The sequence below is a fragment of the Lithobates pipiens genome, unplaced genomic scaffold, assembly GCF_037356315.1.
Source record: "Lithobates pipiens isolate NorthernLeopardFrog02 unplaced genomic scaffold, aLitPip1_a1.2 Scaffold_13, whole genome shotgun sequence".
In the NCBI taxonomy this organism is placed as follows: Eukaryota; Metazoa; Chordata; class Amphibia; order Anura; family Ranidae; genus Lithobates; species Lithobates pipiens.
This window is the reverse complement of record NW_027507718.1, coordinates 398,499,188-398,523,191: the sequence shown is the minus strand read 5'-3', so window position 1 is coordinate 398,523,191 and position 24,004 is coordinate 398,499,188. Positions and strand designations below refer to the sequence as shown.

At 44.2% G+C, this 24,004-nt stretch overlaps 1 protein-coding gene across 6 annotated transcripts in view; it reads left to right on the top strand.

Moving 5' to 3' along the window:
* Window positions 1-5,131: 5,131 nt before the first annotated feature.
* The window catches only part of MICU3 (mitochondrial calcium uptake 3), a 278,268-nt gene continuing 259,395 nt past the window's right edge, over window positions 5,132-24,004 (top strand). For 2 of the 6 annotated variants that reach the window (XM_077477415.1, XM_077477413.1), the window contains exon 1: window positions 5,139-5,390. In XM_077477415.1, coding sequence (XP_077333541.1) covers window positions 5,184-5,390 — 207 coding nt within the window. In that variant the 5' untranslated portion in view covers window positions 5,139-5,183. Of the gene's footprint in view, window positions 5,391-24,004 lie in introns of all 6 variants that reach the window. The other 4 variants (XM_077477416.1, XM_077477411.1, XM_077477414.1 and 1 more) reach the window with 4 other exon arrangements.

Genomic DNA, 24,004 nt, shown 5'->3' with positions numbered 1-24,004 from the left:
GTTGGTGTCCCTTGTCAGTTTTACATTGTATTTTTTTAAATGTAACTGCCTACTCCCAAACTGTCATTTGAAGTAAAACACATAGCCAAGTATTATTTTCCACAATTTTTTTATCGTGCATTAAAAAAAGAAAACAAATAAAATTATACATGCTATCTGGAAATAGAACTTAACCAAAAAGTGCATTCTATGCATCCAAAAATATAGAAAATATACCAAATCAAATCATTATTCAACCAAAAAATAAATAAAAGCCTCATGCATGTGTCCTGCTTCTTAATATAGGAGATCAACAATGCCAGGAGTTGGTGAAAGCAGGGGTCTGCCATCCGAACATAATTCCAAAAATCATCTAGATTATTCTCCTGGAGCTCCCGCAGCAAAGGCATATGACATAATTGGTCACGATTAATAAAGCAACCAATTTTTGGTCCAAGAAATCCTCCTCCTCCTGGACTGGACTTGGGTCAAAGCAATAACTCCAAGGCCAATAATAAAAAACATGTTATCTCCTCCGATTCTGCAACATATCTGGTTGACGAACGGCTGTTCAGAAACAAACTGAAGAGCATGAAATGAAAAGCGCAAAATGAAAAGTGCAAGATGAAAACTGAAAAGCGCGAAGCAACACTCACCAAACTTCTACTAACATAAAATTAGCAGAAGGAGCCCAAAGGGTGGTGCCTGACAATTGTACTTCCTCTTTATCGGCTTGTTTGTTGGCCGACAACTCCTTGCCATTTGTATGCAAGACAAGTTCCTGGCCAATGCCCTTCTATGGTATGGTATGCATACTAGCTCATTATGCCTTTGTCTTGCAAGTTTTTTTGGCCTCATATTATATGGTTTTGGTAAAAATGAAGGAAACAAATCTACAGAAAATTGTATAGTGTATATCCAGCTTTAGTGGTAACCTGTAAAGGCTTTTATAGCATCACCTATGGATAGTAACATTTACGTAGTTTGTGGCTATTGCACAGGAATGTGCAATTTGAAAGGGGCTGGGAGGGACACATTTAGATAGGGGGGTGCCCAATTTTAGTCTAGTCTAGGGCAGCACAAAACTAAAATACACCACTGCCCATCAGTGCTGCCAATCAGTGCCCACCAGTGATGCCTATCAGTGCCATATATCAGTGCCCATCAGCCTATCAATGACACATAGCAGTGCCAATTAGTGCAGCCTCATCAACTGACATCAGTTTAGGAGAAAAATTACTGGAAAATTCTTGTAACATTTTATAATAGAAACTAAATAAACCTTTTTTTTTTTAAATTGTTCTTTTTCCATTTATAAAAAAAAATACCACCAAAAGAAAACTCTATTTGTTTCAAAATAATTATAAAATTGTCATATAGGTACAGTGTTGCATGTCCACACAATTGTCATTCAAAGTATGAGAGCACTAAAAACCGGCCTGGGTAGGAAGGGGGAGAAGGTGACCAGTATGGACGGTGTCTGGTATGGAAGGCGCCCACCAGTATTAAAGTGCTGCCGACTGGAGAAGGGGGACAGAGAGCGGCTCTGGTCCTAACAGAGGGAGAGATGGGATGGGTGGCCTCTCCGGTGTTGTCAGTGATATGAACCTGAGTGGTGCAATAACAGTCAGTAGGGGTTACCCAGCAAGCAGTGACAGTCTAGTGTGTCGGTGACAGTTCCAAATCAGTGGTCTTGCTATCAGACAAGTTTTTTTGGTTGAATATTCAACACAGAAAAATTAGATATAACATAATGTAATATATAATAATGAGAGTTGTCACACATACATCACCCTCTATAACATTTACAATAAGGTATGATTTTACTGTGCAAATTTAAAGATACAGAGCCCCAAATATCAAACCATTGGCTACAAACTGACATTTTTATACTACTTCTAAATGGGTTTTAAACAAAATCTCCCATTGGACCAATACGTTTACAATGCAGATGTGTCATATCTATGATATCTTACAATACAATATGATTTTACTGTTGAAATTTAAAGATACAGAGCCCCAAATATGAACCCATTGGTTACAAACTGACATTTGTGTACTACTAAATGGGTTAAAAATAAAATCTCCCATTGGACCAATACGTTTACAATGCAGATATGTCATGCACACCCTCTCTATGATATCTTACAATATGGTATGATTCTATTCTGGAGGTGTAAAGATACAGAGCCCCAAATATGAGCCCATTGGTTACACAGTGGCATTTTTGCACTACTTCCAAATGGGTTAAAAACAAAATCTTCCATTGAACCAATACATTTACAATGCAGATGTGTCATACGCACCCTGTGGAAATTGAAAGATACAGAGCCCCAAATACCAACCCATTGGTTATAAAAGAAACACTTTTTAAAAGTTATAAATACTTAAAAAATAAAATCTTCCATTGGAGTAACATATTTACATTTACACCTTCTGATTTCTTCTCCCTCCAGTGATGTTTTTATCCTTCTCAGCAGAAGAAGATATCAGCGCAGGGAGAAGAACCGGAGGATGAAGACATCGCCAGAGGGAGAAGAAATCAGAAGAGACGCCGGAGCTGCTTCAATAAATTACTTTGTCGAAAACCTGAGTATTGTTTTTATTTTAGACTCTTTTTTTGGTGTGAATGGAAAGGGGTACAATGTACCCAATACTCATTCACATAAGGTGGGGAGCTGGGATCTGGGGGCCCCCTTGTTAAATGGGGATTCCATATTCTGATAAGCCCCCTGCCGGCAACCCCCAAGAACCACCAACCAGGGTTCAGCAACATGGGGACGAGGTGCTTCGGGGTGGAGGGGTGCAGGCACCCACCCTCCATGTTGAGGGCATGTGGCCTGGTATTATCCGGGGGGGGGGGGCACTCGCCCATTCCACCATCCCCTTTCATGACCTCCTGGCTGTGTGCTCAGATTAGGGTCTGGTATGGATTTTTGGGGTTACCCCAGGAACTTTTTTTTTTTCATTTTGGCGAGGGTTCCGCTTCAAGATCCTCAGCGCACAAGCCGCGCAGCAAGTTGGTTCATCATGATCCGATTTCTGGTGTGATTTCTATTCAAATTAATGGGCTCTCATAGGGAACCATTGATTTTGACATGTCAAAAAAATAAATAAATGCTTGACAAGGCTTAGCGCAGCTGTATCCAGCGTTAAACCGCAATTAGCAGCTTTTACCAGTGTCAGAACACGCTGGCCATTGGAGTTTTTTTTTGCAGCTTGAAAATTCCTATGCCTAAGCTCCTAAAAGCCTGTGGGTGCATGAGGCCATAGAATAACATGGAGCAGCGTTTTTAACCACTTGCCGACCGTCACGCACACATATACCTCAGCAGAATGCCACAGGCAGGCAAATGGGAGTTCCTGTATGTCCCTTTGAATTTGCCACCTATAGGGTGCGTGCCGCGGGTTCGGGCGCAGGCCGCGGGATTGTCCCCACGGGTCCTGCAAACTTGATATTCATCGGTGGCCCGCGATTGCGGTGAGGAGAGGCAGAATGAGGATACACAAACAAGGCATTTCCCTGTTCTGCCTAGCAACATGACAGAGATCTACTGCTCCCTGTCATTGGGAGCAGTGATCTCTGCCATGTTGTTGTGAGCCCATCCCCCCTACAGTTAGAGTCAATCCCTAAGACACACTTAACTCCTTGATTGGCCCCTAGTGTTTAACCCCTTCCCTGCCAGTGTCATTTACACGGTAATCAGTGGCTATTTGTAACTCTGATTGCTGTATAAATGACAATGGTCTCAAAAGTGTCCGATGTGTCTGTCATAATGTCGCAGTCCTGATAAAAATCACAGATCGCCGCCATTACTAGTAAAAAAAAAAAATAATAATAAAAATGCCATAAATCTATCCCCTTTTTTGTAGACGCTACAACTTTTGCACAAACCAATCGATATACGCTTATTGCAATTTTTTTTACCAAAAATATGTAAAAGAATACATATCAGCCTAAAGAAGAAATTTTTTTTTATATATTTTTGGGGATATTTATTATAACAAAAAGTAAAAAATATTGCTTCTTTTTTATTTCAAAATTGATGCTCTTTTTTTGTTTATAGCGCAAAAAAGAAAAACCGCAGGGGTGATCAAATACCACCAAAAGAAAGCTGTATTTGTAGGGAAAAAAGGATGTCAATTTTGTTTGGGTACAATGTCGCACGACCGCGCAATTGTCAGCTAAACCAACACAGTACAGAATCCCAAAAAATGCTCTGGTCAGGAAGGAGGTAAATCCTTCCGGGGCTGAAGTGGTTAAAGTGGTTGTAAAGGATAATTTTTTAGTTTTTTTAAAAACAAACATGTCATACTTACCTCCACTGTGCAGTTCTTTTTGCACAGAGTGACCCTGAACATCCTCTTCTGGGGTCCCCTGGCGTCTCCTCCCCGCATCATATAACCCCCTAGGAGAAGCGCTCTCCCGAGGGAGTTACCTTGCCATAGACACGGATGCCGGGCTCGGCCCTGCCCCCTGGCTCCTGCGTCATTGCATTTGATTGACAAGTAAAATGGGGGGGGGGCGGTGACTGATGGGTTTTTTTTTCATCTTAAAGCGGAGTTCCACCCAATAATGGAACTTCTACTTTAAGAGAAGGTGACCCCCTGACATGTCACATTTGGCATGTCGTTTTTTGGGGGGTGGAGTGGAAACCCTCTTTTTAGCTCCCTCTTCCTCCCGGGGCACCGCGGCGCCTGAAGGGAGATCACCTCACCCCCCCCCCTCCCTCTCAGCGATCATCTGGGACACGTCACATGTCACAGATGATTGCCCGGCCGGTCTCATCGTGTAGCGCATGCGTAGCGCGTGCCTGGCTGTGAGGGGTGTAAATGTAAATATGTTGCTCCAATTGAAGGTTTTATTTTTAAGTATTTAGAACATTTGAAACGTGTTGCTTTTAGAAACAATGGTTTGGTATTTGTGTGTCTGTATCTTTAACTTTCCACAGTAAAATCATATCGTATTGTAGATGTCATAGAGGGTGATGTATGTGTGACAGCTCTCATCATTATATATTACATTATGTCAGATGTGGTTGTTCTGTGTTGATTTGTCGCAGTGTATGGGTGTGTGATGTGTCGCTCCAGTCCCTGACAGTGGACGGTGTGATCCGGCAGTGACAGGGTCTCTTGGGTTCCTCTCGCGATCTTTCCTCCCCTCTCCTCCTCCTCCTCCTCCTCGGTCCTCCATCTCTCCGGTCATGTCGGCTCTCCGTAGCCTCCTCCGGGCTCTCGCCTCCCCCCGGGGCTCCCTGCTGGTGTCCGGGGCGGCCGGGGCAGGCCTGGCTCTGGCGTGTTATGGCGCCTATCGGGACGGGAGGGGAGTGCGACACTATCGCGACATATTGCAGGAGGGCGCTTGGCCTCCGAGGGGGATCCTGGTACCGGTCAGCGCTGCCAAGGAAGCGGTAAGTGTCCCTGTAGTGGTGTGACCCCTCCCTCCTCCATTGCTAGGGGGCAGGGTGACCCCCGATCTACATGATTGATGACAGGAGAGCCCGGGGTCACCCAGCTGTCAGAGATCTCCTCCTGTGATCATCATCCAGAGTGACAGGGATGGAGATCTCCACATCAGGTGTAATAGTGACACCATCCTATACAAAGAGGCCTCATATCACCCTGATAATAACAATCAATAATATTGTATAAACATAATAATAATGTATAAACAATAATAACAAGTATAAACATAGTAATCAATCAATAATAATGTATAAACATAATAATAACAATCCTATAGGCAGGGATAAGAAATAAAGATCACAGTGCTACATAGAAATGGATGTCTGTACAATCCTCCATACACAATGTATCCATTCCGTCATCTTCTATGAAAACAGTCCAGTAGTAATGCCCCGTACACACGATCAGAAAATCTTTCGAATCGATTGTACAATAATCGGATCATTAGTACAGAGCTTTTGAGAACCGATCATGACAGTTCATCTGATATTGTTCTATCTAATTTTTTTTTGTCTTACTGTCCCAGATCGTGCGATTTTCGTTTAACCGCTTGAAGTCCGCGCTATAGCCTAATGACGGCCGCAGCGCAGACCCGAATTTCCGGGAGGCCGTCATATGATGGCCTCCTCTGTGCACGCTCACCGATCCATTGCCGGCCCCTTACTATGTGATCAGCTGTCAGCCAATGACAGCTGATCACATGATGTAAACAAAAGCTCGGTCATTTTTTTTTTTTTTCTCCTCATACTGACAGCGTGAGGAGAATAAAAAGCAGATCACCGGCTTTTGTACAAGGACATCAGTCCCGAAGAGGAAGAGGCAATTATGCCTCATCTGTACCCACCAGTACCCCCTGCCAATGCCACCTGCCATTGCCACCTGCCAGTGCCACCTATCAATGCCCACCAGTGGTGCCAATCAGTTCAACCTAGCTGTGCTGCCTATCATTGTAACCATTCAGTGCCCATTATTGCCACCCATCAGTGCCACCTATCAATGCCCACCAGTGGTGCCAATCAGTGCCACCTATCAGTGTAAACGATCATTGCCCATCACTGCCACCTATCAGTGCCCATCAGTGCCGCCTCATCAGCGAACATCAGTGAAGGAGAAAAATTACATGTTTTAAAATTTTTTAACAAAATATATTAAAACATTTTTTTTATATTTTTTAAGAATTCTGTCTTTTTACATTTTTTTTTTATTTTATTTTTTTTACAAAAAATAAAAACCACAGAGGGGATCAAATACCACCAAAAGAAAGCTCTATTTGTGGGAAGAAAAAAATAAATAAATTTGGGTACAGTGTCGTATGACCGCGCAATTGTCATTCAAAGCACGACAGCGCTGAAAGCTGAAAATTGGTCTGGACAGGAGGGGGTTTAGGTGCCCAGTAATCAAGTGGTTAATCAGTACAGCTATCGTTTGAAAATGCAATACAAATGCATTACAACACATGACATCACTTCCGAATTTTTTTTTCCTGTACACAAAACAAAAAGGGATGATCATTGACTGATAATCTCATCGTGTGTACGAGGCTTAAGGCGATCGCGGGATTCCAAATCGTTCTGCAAAATAGACAAATTGCACCATGTTTGTTAAGGCACCATTCCTTTTCAAACGTGAGTGCGATTCTGCCCGTGTATGTCGTTTAAAAAGGAGCAGAAACTTCTTTTGGGGGGGGGACAAGCTTTGTGCAATCTGGTTTTCAGCGATTGCAGTGCGATTGATTGCTGCAGAGTCACACTGGACTTTAGGTGCCTTTTGAAAATGAATGGCAACTGGAAAAGCATGGTGCGATTATTTTTTTTTTTTTTTTTTTTTGCAGAGAGATTTGGGATTGCAGGCAGAATCGCCATGAGATCCCAAATTGCTCTGCAAAACAATCACACACTTGTTCAGGTGCCATTCATTTTTTTAAGGGGACCTAAAGGCGGGTGCGATTCACCCAAAGAAGGGTAATCACTGATAGCTCGCAACACTGTTAATGGAGCCTAATGCCTAGTACACACGGGGCGAATGTCGGGAGACATCGGCCAGTTCAACATTCAGACCGTTTGTATGTTAGTCGGTCCAACAGAAGCCGGCCGTGTATGCTGGAAAACCAACAGCTGACCGGTGTTCTGGCGTATAGTGTCCGGCTATCAAATAGTGTCCGGACCGTACTGCGCATGCGCAGTACGGAGCAGACGAAGCTTCGGAAAATCTCCGAAGCTGAACGGCGCCTGTGCCGTGAGTGGAGGTGGTAGCCCCACCATCCAAGCTTCGCTTGCCACGTTTCAGGCTCGGCCTCGCTGCGCTCTTTTTTATTCCTACTCTATGTCCACTTGGATAGTGGGGATAGAACCTGGACTCACGGCGCAGGCGCCGTTCATCCTCGGCAATTTTCGGAATCTGTGTTGCTGTGTACTGCGCATGCGCAGTACACAGCGGACACTATCCGATGGAGGACGTTATTTGACAAGACACCGGCTCCAGATCAGCGCTCTCAGCCAATGTCAGACCAGAGTGTTCTGGTGGGGGGGGGGGGGGGGCTTTCCACTTGTCAGAACACAACAGCTCACTGTACTAATATACGATTGTTAGTACAGCAGCTCCGTCCAGAGCTGTCTGGCTTTTTTTTCAGTTCAACCCACTGGATTGAATGGGAAAAAAAAATGATTGGGCCCCTTTCACACGGGCGCCTCCAATTAACAGAATCCGTTCGCCCCGCTGAGCAGACGGATGACAGGTCCGTGTCTGTTCCACTGTGCAGAGCAGACATGGACACAGTCCGTCAAGCTCAGTCCCTCACGCTCTCCTCTATGGGGATCTGATCTGCCGGACGGATGGAAAATAGGACCACCATGCCTCTGTTTTCAGCAGACATGTCCACTAACATGTGTCGCTCCATAGAGGACAAAGCAGTGTCCAATCAGGTGAGTCTGAAAAACTGACAGGTGGAGCTGATTGGACAGCCCTTGTAAAAAGTCCCATAGCGTGTACCTGGCTTTAGACTCGGCTCACACCTATGCGTTTTTTATTGCTTTTTGCAGAATTGCATCATTCTTTAGCAGTGGAACTTAAGTATAAACATTGTAACAATTTGTCCTTTAGATCAGAGGTCATCAACCCTGTCCTCAGGGCCCACTAAGCCCTTGTACACACGGTCGGACATTCCGACCACAAAATCCGTCAGATTTTTTCCGAAACTGGTGTTGCATACACACGGTCGGACAAAGTTGTCGGAAAATCTGATTGTTCGGAACGTGATGACGTTCGTTCTTTCCGACGGGACTACGTTCAGCCTAGTAGCCAATAGCTTTGCTATCCTAATTTGATCTGAGCATGCGCGGCACTTTGTCCGATCGGAATTCTCTACAAACGATCGGACAAAGTCCGATCGGATCATGTTGTTAGAAAATTTTATATCCAGCTCTCAAACTTTGTTGGTTGGACATTCAGGCGGAAAAAGTCAGATGGAGCCCACACACGGTCGGATTATCCGACAACACGGTCACGGAACACGGAATGTCTGACCGTGTGTACAAGGGCTTACAGACCAGGTTTGCAAGATAACTGAAATACATCACAGGTGATATCATTTGCTGCTCAGTGATTGCAGCATTCCAGTCTGCATCTCCCCAAGGTAATACATAAAACCTGGCCTGTTAGTGGGCCCTGAGGACAGGGTTGATGACCACTGCTATAGATCAAAGGAATACACTTTGGTGTGTAAATGAGGGAAGTTTAACCACTTAAACACTAAGCCTTTTTCTGACATTTGTTGGTTTCAAGTTAAAAAAATTTTTTGCTAGAAAATGACTTAGAACCCCCAAACATTATATATATATATATATATATATATATATATATATAATTTAGTAGAGACCCTAGAGAATAAAACGGTGGTTGTTGCAATATTTTATGTCACACTGTATTTGCGCAGCAGTCATTCAAATGCAATTTTTTGGGGGAAAAATTACACTTAAATGAATAATAAAACAAAAACTAACCAGTAAAGTTAGCCCAATTTTTTTTGTATAATGTGAAAGATTAAACGCCATGAGAATTGTGATCTTTTTTATTCTAAGCAAAAAAAATCATGATTCTCATTTTGGCCAGAATTGTGCAGCTCTACTGTACGCATGTAATCACCTTACGGATGCATCCTGCTATTGAATTACATAGGGGCTGTACTCAAACAGTTGGGAGTCCTGGGCATAAAAATAAACGTGTGTTTTGTGGTGGGCATCTCTCTGCTCCCATGATGGAGCCCTGGGATAAAAGCCACCGGGCCTTATTTCCAGAGGGCTGATGGCACATCACGTAAAAAATCCAGTAATTAATATAATTCCTGTCCCTTCATGTGTGAGCTAATTTTTTCACTGTATCCATGGAAGGAGCCATGGATGTTCAACATGCTGGACTTCAAACATACATGATGGACTGATGGGAATGGTAGTTTATACCATAAAGAAAAGGCTTTATTTTAGGGCTCGTTCATCCAGTCTCTCATGACATCACAGCGTGTTGCAAGGTGCTGCAGTGCACAGGCTTGAATGAAGTGTCATTTCATGACAATTCAATTAAGTGGTTGTAAAGGCTGAAGGTTTTTTACCTCCATGCATTTTCTGTAAAAAAGTAAAAAACCTTCTATTGTCGCCCCCTCCAACCCCCCAAATACTTACATGAGCCCGATCTCATTCTAGCGCTGTGCCTGAGAGCAGCAGCACTGCTATCTTTCTCCGTTCTCACTGGACTCGGTGAGAGCAGCGGGTGCCATTTGCTCCTGTCAATCAAACCCAATGACAAGGGCGCTGGGGGTCAGGGCCAAGCTACACCAAGGACAGGAGGAGCCCAGAGTGCAGGTGGGGATCCCAAAAGAGGAGGATAAGGACTGTTTTAAGCAAAACAATTGCACAGTGCAGGTAAGTATGACATGTTTTTCATTTAAGAAAAAAAAAAACTTTATACAAATTTTAAGTAAAAAAGGAAAAAGGGAAAGCCAAGCACCGCATCTCACTGCCTATACAGAACAAACACCAATTTTAGTGTGCAGGCTGGTATAAGCAAGTCATTAGGCTTGTAGGAACTGACAAAGGCGAGATCCATAGTATTTTCTCTAGTTGCTGAAAATGTTTTTGACCTGCAATGTGAAAACTAAACATCAGTGCTTCTGCTATAAATGAAAGGATTAATTATTCCAGAGTGCCTGCAGCTAAAGAGGACATGGCTTGTTTCAAAACGTGTTTATTGCTTGTTAAAAATGTGTAAATATCTGAATGCCCAAGGCATCACTTTAAGGTATTTCTCTGCTGAGGGCTTATTAAGTGTCAGAAGCTAATCTTCTTTCTAGCCCCCCATCCACAGTTGGCTTTCTTCCCATTCAGTGTTGTGCCAGCAAAGACCCAATGCCACCATTGTGACACTATAGACACATGGAGAGAGGTGATTCTTTATGGGCTTGGCTGGGAGTAGAAAACATGGAGTTTGCATGTTCTTCCTGTCCTTGTGTGAGTTTCCTCCCACAATCTGATGTCTAAGCTGGTAGGTTTGTTTGCTCTAAATTGGCCCCTAGTATGGATATGTATGAATGTAGGCTAGAACCCATAGACCAGCCTTTCTCAGCCCTTGCAATAATTCCCCAGTCTTAATGAGGAAGAAACCTGATGGGTTTTACTCCCTCTTTATTCCCCTGCAAAATAAAAGCATAATGGGCTAGTATGCAACGCATACTAACCCATTATGTTGCACTTACCTGCAAACGATGCCCGCAATGTCCCCGTCCATCTTCACCCCTCTTCCTTCCGGGGCTGTGGACTCCGGCTCTGTTACTAGCTGGAGTTACGTGACGTCATTCCTGCGCATGGACGCGGGAGCTGACGGTCATGACACGGGCCCTATAGAAACGTCACGATCGTGCCCTTTCTTTAGTGCTCATGCGCCAATGACATCAGCGCAAGCGTATATGGTAAATAGCTCCTAAACTGTGCAGGTTTAGGAGATATTTCAAGTACCTGGTAAACTTATTATAGGCTTACTTGTAGGTAAAAGTGGTGTGTAAGGGTTTACAACCACTTTAAGGGAACCCCTCCTAAAAATGACTATATCTACAACTCATGATACATTAGTGTAATGGTCAGTGAGAAGAATGCTCCTTATACTTATGGCCATTGGGAAGGATTACCATCTTACAGATGGCTAAAAAGATCAATAGCCTCAGTGGGAACTTATCTCAGAGGCAGAAATTGCTCAAAGAACCCCTAGAAACCTCTGGAGGAACACTGATTGAAAAACCCTGTATAAAGTCTGGTACACAGGGCACAAATATCAGCCGGTTTGTACAGTAGCCTCTCCGGCTTCTGTCAAACGGGCATTCTGGAAAACCAGCTGCTGATCAACATCCATGCAGTCATTGGCTGCAATTATTAACTGGTGTATTTTGGCGGGGGGTGTCAGTGCCCCTGTCAGAACACAATAGCTTAACGGGGAGATTGCTGTACTAACTAGGGTTACACTGATATCGGTATCTGTGCCACTGCTGAGTATTTGCATGAGTACTCCTACTTGTGCAAACGCTCTGATATCAATACCTTTGTGGTGTGACTTGAGCCCATAAAAAATGAATGGGTTTAAAACACACTGAAAAGAATGGCATGCGATTTGAACAGGAATATGGCGTGATCCTATCCGAATCACATGCAGTTTCTCCCACCGCTCCTGTGTGAACCCAGGATGGTCATAGTGACTTCAGCCGGTGTTCACACAGGAGCGGCAATGGAAAACGCATGCAATTTGGACAGGAATTGCACCGCATTCCTGTTCAAACTGCATGTGATTCTTTGCAGGGCGATTTGAGCCCATTCATTTTGTATGGGCTCAAATTGCACTGCAAAGGTATCGGCCCTCGGCATCGGTACTCATACTCGCTGGTAAAGAAACGCAGTACTCATTTTTTTTCATTCAGCCCCCCACTGAGCTGAATGAAAAAAAAAAAAAAGCCCTAGTGTGTATCGCATTAGATTGTAAGCTCCTGGAGGCACTGACATACAATAAGTAAAGGACTGTGAAAATCATCAAACCTAATTAAATAAGGTTGGGGGGGGGTCTGCAGGGTTCTTCGTGTGTACAGATGATTGCAGAGATTCAATTTTTGTTTTGTGTTTGGAACTGCTAACCTTTTGTGTTTGGGTTGTATAATGTCTTGTTATGCTCCTGCTTTACCTTTAATTCTAAAAAATGTGACATCCGGCCTTGTGCTTCTGGCAGACTTGATTCATTGACGTTCAGATGGCTGCCGCTGACTGTGTGATATTTGACCATGTTGTTGCTGAACTCAGCTGTACTTCTGCTTACTGTGACAGTCGTCTTGTTAGACACATTTGTGTCACTTTTAAAAACCAAATTGGTAATTGTGTGGTTTCCTTTTACATAATATATTGCACACAAGCATTGTTCACTATTAACGAAAGTGTTTTCATATAGCTTTAGCCAAAGTTCCCCATTTGCATTACAATGAAATAAAGAAAAACAAACACGAAAATTCACTTTATTTATTTTTTATTTTTTTACCTTCCAGATTTTCTACTCAGTACTTCACTTGTTCCCTCATTCTACGAGGCTTTGTAACCAGATAGTTGACCTGGAGTTTTGCACTTGTAAGGATAGCCAAGGTAGAACCCCTAGATCATGTAGCATGCTATGAATAATTCTGCTATTTCCACAGTGGCAGGGCTAGAGGTTACCGTTCTGTCATGAAGCAGGCTGGACTTATATCACATTTACTCTTTAAACAAATTAAAAGTATTTCTTTAAAAAAAAAATGGTAAAGAGGGACTTGACCAATAAAATCTCTGAGTGGACGCCTCGACATTAAAGAACTGGCCTCATATATAACTAGGGATGCACAGATACCATTTTTTTTTTTTTTTTACGAGTTACGATACTTCATTTTTTTTTTTTTTTTTTTTTTTAGTACCAATTACCGATACCTACCGCTACTGTTTTGTTTACACTTATTCTATTATTAGGCACAGTACATATGGAAACAGCGTTGTGGCGTGTTGCAGCGCATCACAAAAATGCAAAAAGTGCAACGTTTAAGAGTGACTTTGTGGGGCAACCGTCTAACTTCCCAACCCTATAGCGGTTCAGGTAGATGTTAAAAAACTGCGAGATACATTTTCAAATAATTTGTGAGCTTTGAATATGTAACACGGTAGTTGCTGACTTTTATGCCCCATACATACGGTCGGACTTTCCGACGGAAAATGTTTGATGGGAGATTTTTGGCGGAAATTCCAACCGTGTGTAGGGTCCATCGGACATTTTCCATCAGAATTACTATCACACAGAATTTGAGATCTGGATCTCAAATTTTCCAACAACAAAATCCGTTGTCGGAAATTCCGAGTGTGTGTACACAATTTTGACGCACAAATTTCCACGCATGCTTGGAATCAGGCAGAAGAGCCACACTGGCTTTTGAACTTTTGAGCTTAATTTTTCTCAGCTCGTCGTACGTGTTGTTTGCAATTTCCGACCAACTTTGTGTGACCGTGTGTATGCAAGACAAGTTTGAGCCAACATCCGTCTGAAAAAATCCATGGATTTTGTTGTTGGAATGTCCGATCAATGTCCAATCATGTGTACGCGGCATTAGAATTAGGACTGGAGTCCAACGATGTTGGCACCCCAACCGATGTTTCCATCGGTTCTCGGGTGCTGCCACCGTTATTGCCTGTAGCCTCAGCGAGATCTCTCAGAATTAGGGACAGGTACCTGTCAAAAACAGATACCTGCTTTTAAAGGGATGTACCTGTATGCCCATTTGCATGTCCGTGCCATCGTGTCGACGTATATGTTCATGCGGTCAGCAAGCGTTAACTTCACTAAGCACTTCAGTGCAACATTAGAAGCTAAAATACCTTCATAAAGAAGGGAATAGCACATTCATAGGGGGTTAATTATTTGCTCTAAAGCCCCGTACCCACAGGCTGAATGTCGGAAAACAACCGGTGGTTTAAAAAAAAAAAAAATGGCTGACATTCGTGTGTATGCTGGTCTGTTCGATAATAATGAACAATTCAGGCTGCTACTGCTATGTCCACGTAACACTCACATGTGCAAGACACAGCTTTAGGCCTGTTTCACACTAGTGCGATTTCAGTTCAGTGTGGAAAAGGTTCCTGTACTACTGTGGTGCAATTTCATTGTGATTTTGTCCCCATAGAATATGCAAACCTTATCAAAGTTGCATCCGAGTAGCACTACAGTCACATCAAAATCGTATTGCAGCAGTGTGAACCTAAGCTTTGTGAGTTATGTGTTTTTTCACTACTGTGAAAGAGGCCTGCATTCATACTTGTGCTTCCATGTTCGCACATAATAATATGCATCAATGCACGGTGTAAGCAATATGGAATGCATGCCCATTCATTTCTAATAGCACCTCCAGTGTACAAATGTGATCAAAACTAACTCTAAATGCACTGCAAGCAGGGACGGACTGACAACTCATGGGGCCCCCAGGCAATAGGAGATTATGGGGCCACATAGTATACACACACACACATACAGTATACACACACAGACACACAATATATAGTATAAAGTATACACACAAAGAATACACATACACACACTGAAAAGCTATAATCTTGGGATTTTTTTAAAAAACACAGATTTTCACTGTCCCTGGTTTTATTGAGGCTGGCAACCCTGATGGGGCCCCTTATTGGCATGGGGCCCTCGGGCAGTGCCCGAGTGGTCAGTCCGCCCCTGACTGCAAGACATACAATAAAGAAAACATGGGGCCAGATAAACAAAGAATGGCTATTTTTAGGGCTGTTGAGGAATGTAAATTGTTGCACTTTCTATTTTGGTGCATTGCATGTCAAATAAGCTATTGCAGTACATATTGTTTATTTGGCACATAGTAGTTTGCGTAACTGTCTAGCACCATCATCCTATTAGCATACTACTGCAAACCCCCTATTTTAGCGATGGTGAACCTTGGCACCCCAGATGTTTTGGAACTACATTTCCCATGATGCTCACCTACACTACAGAGTGTGAGGCTCATGAGGAATGTAGTTCCAAAACATCTGGGGTGCCAAGGTTCGCCATCACTGCTCTATTGCATCAGATAATGACAAACACATTTTCAGCAGCACCGTAGTATTTATATGGTGTAGACTGCGAGACTTTCTGTGTGAATAGTTTCCCTTGGAATTTTTTTTTTTTTTTACAATGCCGCACTGGCTACATTTTTAATTACAAGCCTTTGTAATTGATCTGATCACACCTATGTGTTTTCTGGGGCAATTTGCTTTTTGCAGAAACGCACTACAGTCCATTTAACATATTTTCCTATGGGACAGGTTCACATCTATGATTTTTTCAGCTGCTGCCTTTTTGGAAAGGGTCAGGGACTATTTTAAATGCAAAACTGTGTTTTTTGGGGTTCCATAGACTTCAACAGAACAGCTGCAGAAAAGCATGTAGTACGTTTTTTTTTTTTTTTACGTTTTTGTGCTGTGATTTTACCATGATTTTCGCGCTTTTTTTTTTAATGCTTTTTTTTTTTGTTGACCAATTTGTTCTGAGACAGATTAAAAAACACAATTTGCGGCAAAAACTCACTACATGCTTTTCTGTAGCTTCTCCATTGAAGTCTATGGAACCATAAAAGCACTGTTCTTTCTGTGTTAAAAAAAAGTCATTGACCCATTTCAAAAATGCATGAACGTGCGAACCTGGCCTTATTGGGCACATCCAAAAAATAAAAAGCAGGTTTCTGTGCCAATTATTAGGCTCACTGACAATACTTTATCTGGTCCATGGTATGCTGGCAAATAATTGGTCAGGTGCATTTTTTTTGTCCGCGGTCAATCAAAAATTGTCATTATGTACACAAGTGTGAATGTCCCCTAGAAGTCCAGCACCTACATGTATAAAGCCATACTGGAGCATTTATCCACCTGCAGCCACATACAGGTGCAAAACAATCCTAAATATGCATAATCCTAATCTTTAACGAAGACCAGATTTGTAGTTTTCACCAAAAGCTGGGAAAGGCAAAGTATTTAATTAAGGATTCATTAAATAGGTGTTTAGTTTCATGTATGCAGTAACTGTGTTTTGGTGTTAATCTGGATTTTGTATTGTGCTATTCAGTGTAAATCCTTACAGATCAGTAGTTTGCAGTAGTTTCCTCATTAGGTATGTAAATCTAATCAACACTTTGTATTTGTACTGTAAAGCAAGTGACACTTAATGGTGTAATACACATCAGTGTGTCTGGTTCTAAAAGTAGCTGGCAGACAACTTGTTTTGTTGAGGAACAAGGGACACTTCTAGAAAGCACGTGGTCATACACTGCCTAATTCAATTATTCCATGTCATAATCAGAGGAGGATCAGGCAAGCTCCCATAAGGTGCAGCAAGATGTGCTTACAACTGTTTAACTAAAGCCGGCCATAGACTGTACATATCTGCTGAACCAGCTGAGATTCAGACCATGTACAGTTGTGCTCTTAAGTTTAAATACCCTGGCAGAATTTACGATTTCTTGGCCATGATATGATGCATAACACAAAAACATTTCTTTCTCTCATGGTTAGTGTTTGGCTGAAGCCATTTATTATCAATCAACTGTGTTTACTTTTTTTAAATCATAATGGCAACAGACCCTGATCAAAAGTTTACATACCCTGGTGATTTTGGCCTGATAACATGCACATAAGTTGACACAAAGGGGTTTGAATGGCTATTAAAGGTAACCATCCTCACCTGTGATCTGTTTGCTTGTAATTAGTGTGTATAAAAGGGTCAATGAGTTTCTGGACTCCTGACAGACCCTTGCATCTTTCATGCAGTTCTACACTGACGTTTCTGCATTCTGAGTCATGAGGAAAGCCAAAGAATCGTCATGCGGGAAAAGGTAGTTGAACTGTATAAAACAGGAAAGGGATATAAAAAGATATCCAAGGAATTGAGAATGCCAATCAGCAGTGTTCAAACTCTAATCAAGAATTGGAAAATGAGGGGTTCTGTAGAAACCAAACCATGGTCAGGTAAAATTTTGGCCAGAACTGCCTGGAAAATGTATTCAGGATGCAAAGAAAAACCCATAAATAACTTCAGGTGAAATACAGGATTCTCTGAAAACATGTGGTGAGGCTGTTTCAAAATGCAGAATAAGGAGGCACTTGAAGAAAGATGGGCTGCATGGTCGAGTCGCCAGAAGAAAGCCATTACTACGCAAATGCCACAAAGTATCCCGCTTACAATACGCCAAACAGCACAGAGACAAACCTCAAACCTTCTGGCACAAAGTCATTTGGAGTGATGAGACCAAAATTGAGCTTTTTGGCCACAACCATAAACGCTACATTTGGAGAGGAGTCAACAAGGCCTATGATGAAAGGTATGGAGGTGAATCGCTGATGTTTTGGGGATGTGTGAACTACAAAGGCACAGGAAATTTGGGCAAAATTGTTGGCAAGATGAATGCAGTATGTTATCAAAAAATACTGGAGGAACATTTGCATTCATCAGCCAGGAATCTGCTCTTGGGACATACTTGGACATTCCAACATGACAATGATCCAAAACACAAGGCCAAGTCAACCTGTCATTGGCTACAACAGAATAAAGTAAAGGTTCTGGAGTGGCCATCTCAGTTTCCTGACCTCAATATCATTGAGCCACTCTGGGGAGATCTCAAACATGCATTTCATGCAAGACAGCCATTTACAGGAACTGGAGACTTTTTGCCAAGAGGAATGGGCAGCTTTACCATCTGAGAAGATAAAGAGCCTCATCCACAAATACCACAAAAGACTTCAAGATGTCATTGATGTTAAAGGGGGCAATACATGGTATTAAGAAATGGGGTATGTCAACTTTTGATCAGAGTCATTTGGGTAGTTTCTGTTGCCTTTATTATTTAAAAAGAGTAAATACACTTGATCGATAATAAATGGCTTCAGCCAAACACTAACCATGAGTGAAAGAAATGTTTTTGTGTTATCCTTCATATTCTCTGAAAAATGGCCAAGAAATCATAAATTCTGGCTAGTGATGGCCGAACGGTTCGCCCGGCGGTCGTTTCGCGGCGAATTTCCGACTTTCGCCGTCCGCGGGTTCGAACGCCTTTTTCCGTCGTTCGCCCCGGCGGACTTACGTGTTTAATGTATACAAGAACTTTAACCTTTCGTGACACGTTTATCATGTGTTACAGGACAACCAATTGAGACATGACAGCTCATGGACACTTGGACATTCCCCCTAACCTATAAATACACCCGATCCGGTGGCCATTTTACATTCTTTCTTCTGTCACTGTAGGGAAAGGATCCTGTGTGGAGTAGGGACAGAGAAAACGCTAGCTATTTGGTACACAAAAGTTCTTTTCAGGACTGGTATAGGTGTTAGGTCAGCAGCCTGAGTTTCTTTTGTCAGTTTAGATAAAGGGACAGAGCGCTGTATGCTGCTATTTTAGGGACAGCTCAGCCAGATTAGTCTTTCTTCATCATCATCATCATCATCATCATTAGCTGTTACTATCAGGTCCACAAAAGAGCTGTTCCAGCTAATCGTTCCAGCCTACTCTTTTTTGCCAATTTGTATAGGGACAGGCAGGAAGCAGTGTGTCAGGCAGTGAGGATAATTTTAAAGACTTGCTGTTACTATTAGTTCCACAAAGGTTCTTTTCAGGACTGGTATCAGTGGTACGGTAATAGGCTTGTACACGTATAATATTCTTTCTTCCAAATATAGAAAGAATATTATACTTGACTGCTGCCCTTCTGCTGCAGTCTGCTAATCATTCACAACTCACTTGTTCCACAAAGCTCTTTATCAGGACTGGTAACTTGGTCTGTCTAGGGTGCTACGGTACATAGGCTTGGGTGCGGTACAGTCTGCTGTTCTGTAAGGACCGCTATCGGTCCACAATACATAGGGTTGCCGTGCACTACTGCTGACCGCTGCCCTATACTGCAGCAGTCCTTCATTGGTATAGGGACTGACGTACAGTCTGCTAATCACTAACACACAACCTGCTTGGTCCACAAAAGTTCTTATAAGGACTGGTAACTTGGTATAGGGTGCTACGGTACATAGGCCTGAGTGCGTTACAGTCTGCTGTTCTGTAAGGACCGCTATCGGTCCACAATACATAGGGTTGCCGTGCACTACTGCTGACCGCTGCCCTATACTGCAGCAGTCCTTCAGCGGTATAGGGACTGACGCACAGTCTGCTAAACACTAACACACAACCTGCTTGGTCCACAAAAGTTTTTATAAGGACTGGTAACTTGGTATAGGGTGCTACGGTACATAGGCCTGAGTGCAGTACAGTCTGCTGTTCTGTAAGGACCGCTATCGGTCCACAATACATAGGGTTGCCGTGCACTACTGCTGACCGCTGCCCTATACTGCAGCAGTCCTTCATTGGTATAGGGACTGACGTACAGTCTGCTAATCACTAACACACAACCTGCTTGGTCCACAAAAGTTCTTATAAGGACTGGTAACTTGGTATAGGGTGCTACGGTACATAGGCCTGAGTGCGTTACAGTCTGCTGTTCTGTAAGGACCGCTATCGGTCCACAATACATAGGGTTGCCGTGCACTACTGCTGACCGCTGCCCTATACTGCAGCAGTCCTTCATTGGTATAGGGACTGACGTACAGTCTGCTAATCACTAACACACAACCTGCTTGTTCCACAAAAGTTCTTATAAGGACTGGTAACTTGGTATAGGGTGCTACGGTACATAGGCCTGAGTGCGTTACAGTCTGCTGTTCTGTAAGGACCGCTATCGGTCCACAATACATAGGGTTGCCGTGCACTACTGCTGACCGCTGCCCTATACTGCAGCAGTCCTTCATTGGTATAGGGACTGACGTACAGTCTGCTAATCACTAACACACAACCTGCTTGGTCCACAAAAGTTCTTATAAGGACTGGTAACTTGGTATAGGGTGCTACGGTACATAGGCCTGAGTGCAGTACAGTCTGCTGTTCTGTAAGGACCGCTATCGGTCCACAATACATAGGGTTGCCGTGCACTACTGCTGACCGCTGCCCTATACTGCAGCAGTCCTTCAGCGGTATAGGGACTGACGCACAGTCTGCTAAACACTAACACACAACCTGCTTGGTCCACAAAAGTTTTTATAAGGACTGGTAACTTGGTATAGGGTGCTACGGTACATAGGCCTGAGTGCAGTACAGTCTGCTGTTCTGTAAGGACCGCTATCGGTCCACAATACATAGGGTTGCCGTGCACTACTGCTGACCGCTGCCCTATACTGCAGCAGTCCTTCATTGGTATAGGGACTGACGTACAGTCTGCTAATCACTAACACACAACCTGCTTGTTCCACAAAAGTTCTTATAAGGACTGGTAACTTGGTATAGGGTGCTACGGTACATAGGCTTGAGTGCGGTACAGTCTGCTGTTCTGTAAGGACCGCTATCGGTCCACAATAGATAGGGTTGACGTGCACCACTGCTGACCGCTGCCCTATACTGCAGCAGTCCTTCAGCGGTATAGGGACTGACGCACAGTCTGCTAAACACTAACACACAACCTGCTTGGTCCACAAAAGTTTTTATAAGGACTGGTAACTTGGTATAGGGTGCTACGGTACATAGGCCTGAGTGCGTTACAGTCTGCTGTTCTGTAAGGACCGCTATCGGTCCACAATACATAGGGTTGCCGTGCACTACTGCTGACCGCTGCCCTATACTGCAGCAGTCCTTCATTGGTATAGGGACTGACGTACAGTCTGCTAATCACTAACACACAACCTGCTTGGTCCACAAAAGTTCTTATAAGGACTGGTAACTTGGTATAGGGTGCTACGGTACATAGGCCTGAGTGCGTTACAGTCTGCTGTTCTGTAAGGACCGCTATCGGTCCACAATACATAGGGTTGCCGTGCACTACTGCTGACCGCTGCCCTATACTGCAGCAGTCCTTCAGCGGTATAGGGACTGACGCACAGTCTGCTAAACACTAACACACAACCTGCTTGGTCCACAAAAGTTCTTATAAGGACTGGTAACTTGGTATAGGGTGCTACGGTACATAGGCTTGAGTGCGGTACAGTCTGCTGTTCTGTAAGGACCGCTATCGGTCCACAATAGATAGGGTTGACGTGCACCACTGCTGACCGCTGCCCTATACTGCAGCAGTCCTTCAGCGGTATAGGGACTGACGTACAGTCTGCTAAACACTAATACACAACCTGCTTGGTCCACAAAAGTTCTTATAAGGACTGGTAACTTGGTATAGGGTGCTACGGTACATAGGCTTGAGTGCGGTACAGTCTGCTGTTCTGTAAGGACCGCTATAGGTCCACAATAGATAGGGTTGACGTGCACCACTGCTGACCGCTCACCTATACTGCAGCAGTCCTTCAGCGGTATAGGGACTAAGAGTTTTGTCACAGGGTCATTTAAAAAATGACATGCAGAGGAAGAGGCAGGCCCTTCCGCAGGGGTGGTAGGGGTAGGGCAGGAGCAACAGGCTTGAGCCAAAGTGGGAAGTTGCAGAAGGTGCGTTCAATTACTTTAAAGGATGCACCAGACTTGGTTGAGTGGCTCGCTCAGCCTTACTCTTCTGCACCCTCCTCATCCTCTCGATCTGCACCCTCTTCTTCACTCTCTGCTATGTGCACCCCCAAAGACACTACCACCAACAACACGACCACCACCACCACCACCACATACCTTCCGCTTGAGTCACTGGAATTATTTTCCGATCCATATCAAGAGGACATTTCTGATGCGCAGCCACTCTTGGTATTGGATCAGGAAGAGGAGGTAGCAACAAGCGCTACTCAGCAGTCTGACGCCAGTACCCAGATCAGCCCAAGGAGGAGGTTGGTCCCCGGTGTTGCTGCCTACTCTACTTATAGCGGTGGGGAAGGTGACGTTGATGATGACGTGTCTAGTGATGTCACGTGGGTGCCCACAAGAGAGGAAGAGGAGGGGAGTTCAGAGGGAGATATGGACCAGCAGATAGGGAGGAGAAGCAGCAATGACTTACATTGCACAGCAGGGACAAAGCAGACTGCAAATGTATCAGGAGCGAGTCATCGACCATGTACGGTCACATCTGGCGCTCCCAGGACACCGGCACATGGCTCCGCAGTGTGGGCTTTTTTTAACGTGTCCGCTGCTGACAATAGCGTTGCCATCTGCAATCTTTGCAGTCAACGCGTTAGTCGCGGTAAGCCCAATACTCACCTAGGGACGACCGCCTTAAGAAGGCACATGAGCAGCCATCACCGAGCCCAGTGGGAGCAACGGAACACACAAAGCCACACTGCAGGCTCTCACCGTCCAGCCTCGTCTTCTACTTCTCCTTCTCCTCTCTCCTCACAATTGTCCTCCACTCCACCTTCCATCACGCCAAGCTCACATTTTTCTGCAAAAAGGCAGGCTTCCGTGGGCCTAATGTTTGAGCGTAAAAAAATGATGACGCCGGATAACCCTCTTGCCCAACGGTTGGCGGCTGGCTTGTCAGAACTCATAGCCCGCCAACTACTGCCATATAAACTGGTGGACTCGGAGGCCTTTCGCAAATTTGTGGCCATTGGAACACCACAATGGAAGGTCCCAGGAAGGAAGTATTTCTCAGAGAAGGGCATCCCAGAGCTATATGGCCATGTTCAGCGGCAAGTGAATGTATCTCTGGCACACAGTGTCGGTGCCAAGATACATCTGACCACAGACACGTGGTCTAGCAAACACGGGCAGGGAAGGTATATCAGTTTTACTGCCCACTGGGTGAACCTTCTGACGGCCGTCAAGCATGTAACCCGTGGCACCCGTGTAGATTTGGTTTTACCGCCACGGATTGCATGCAGGCCTGACTCTTCTTCTCCTCCTCCTACTCCATCCTCCTCCCTCTCCTCCTCAGCTGCCTCCTCCTTTTCCGCTGCTAGCGTCTCTTCCACTGCACCGCCCAAGCTCCCCAGAACCTATTCCACATGCCAGGTGAGACGTTGCCATGCCGTGCTGCGTCTGTTGTGCCTGGAAGCAAAGAGCCACACTGGCCCGGCACTCCTTTCAGCTTTGCGTTCACAGGCAGATGAGTGGCTAACACCGCTCAATTTGACAGTTGGTAAAGTGGTGTGTGACAACGGTGCCAATCTGCTTAGCGCATTGAAACAGGGCAAAATCACGCACGTGCCGTGCATGGCACACGTCTTAAACTTGGTCGTGCAGCGATTCCTTGTCAAATACCCTGGGGTCCAGGACATCTTGCGGCAGGCAAGGAAAATCTCGGCCCATTTCAGAAGATCTTACACGGCCATGGCTCGCCTTGCTGACATTCAGCGGCGACACCATCTGCCGGTCAGACGTCTTATTTGCGATTGCCCGACGCGATGGAACTCAACCTTCTATATGCTTGATAGGCTGCTCCAGCAGAAACGTGCAGTTAACGTCTACCTGTATGAACTCTGCGAAAGAAACGGTTCTGGGGAGCTGGGTTTTTTTTCACCGCGCCAGTGGCTGCTCATGCGCGACACATGCAGACTTCTGCGG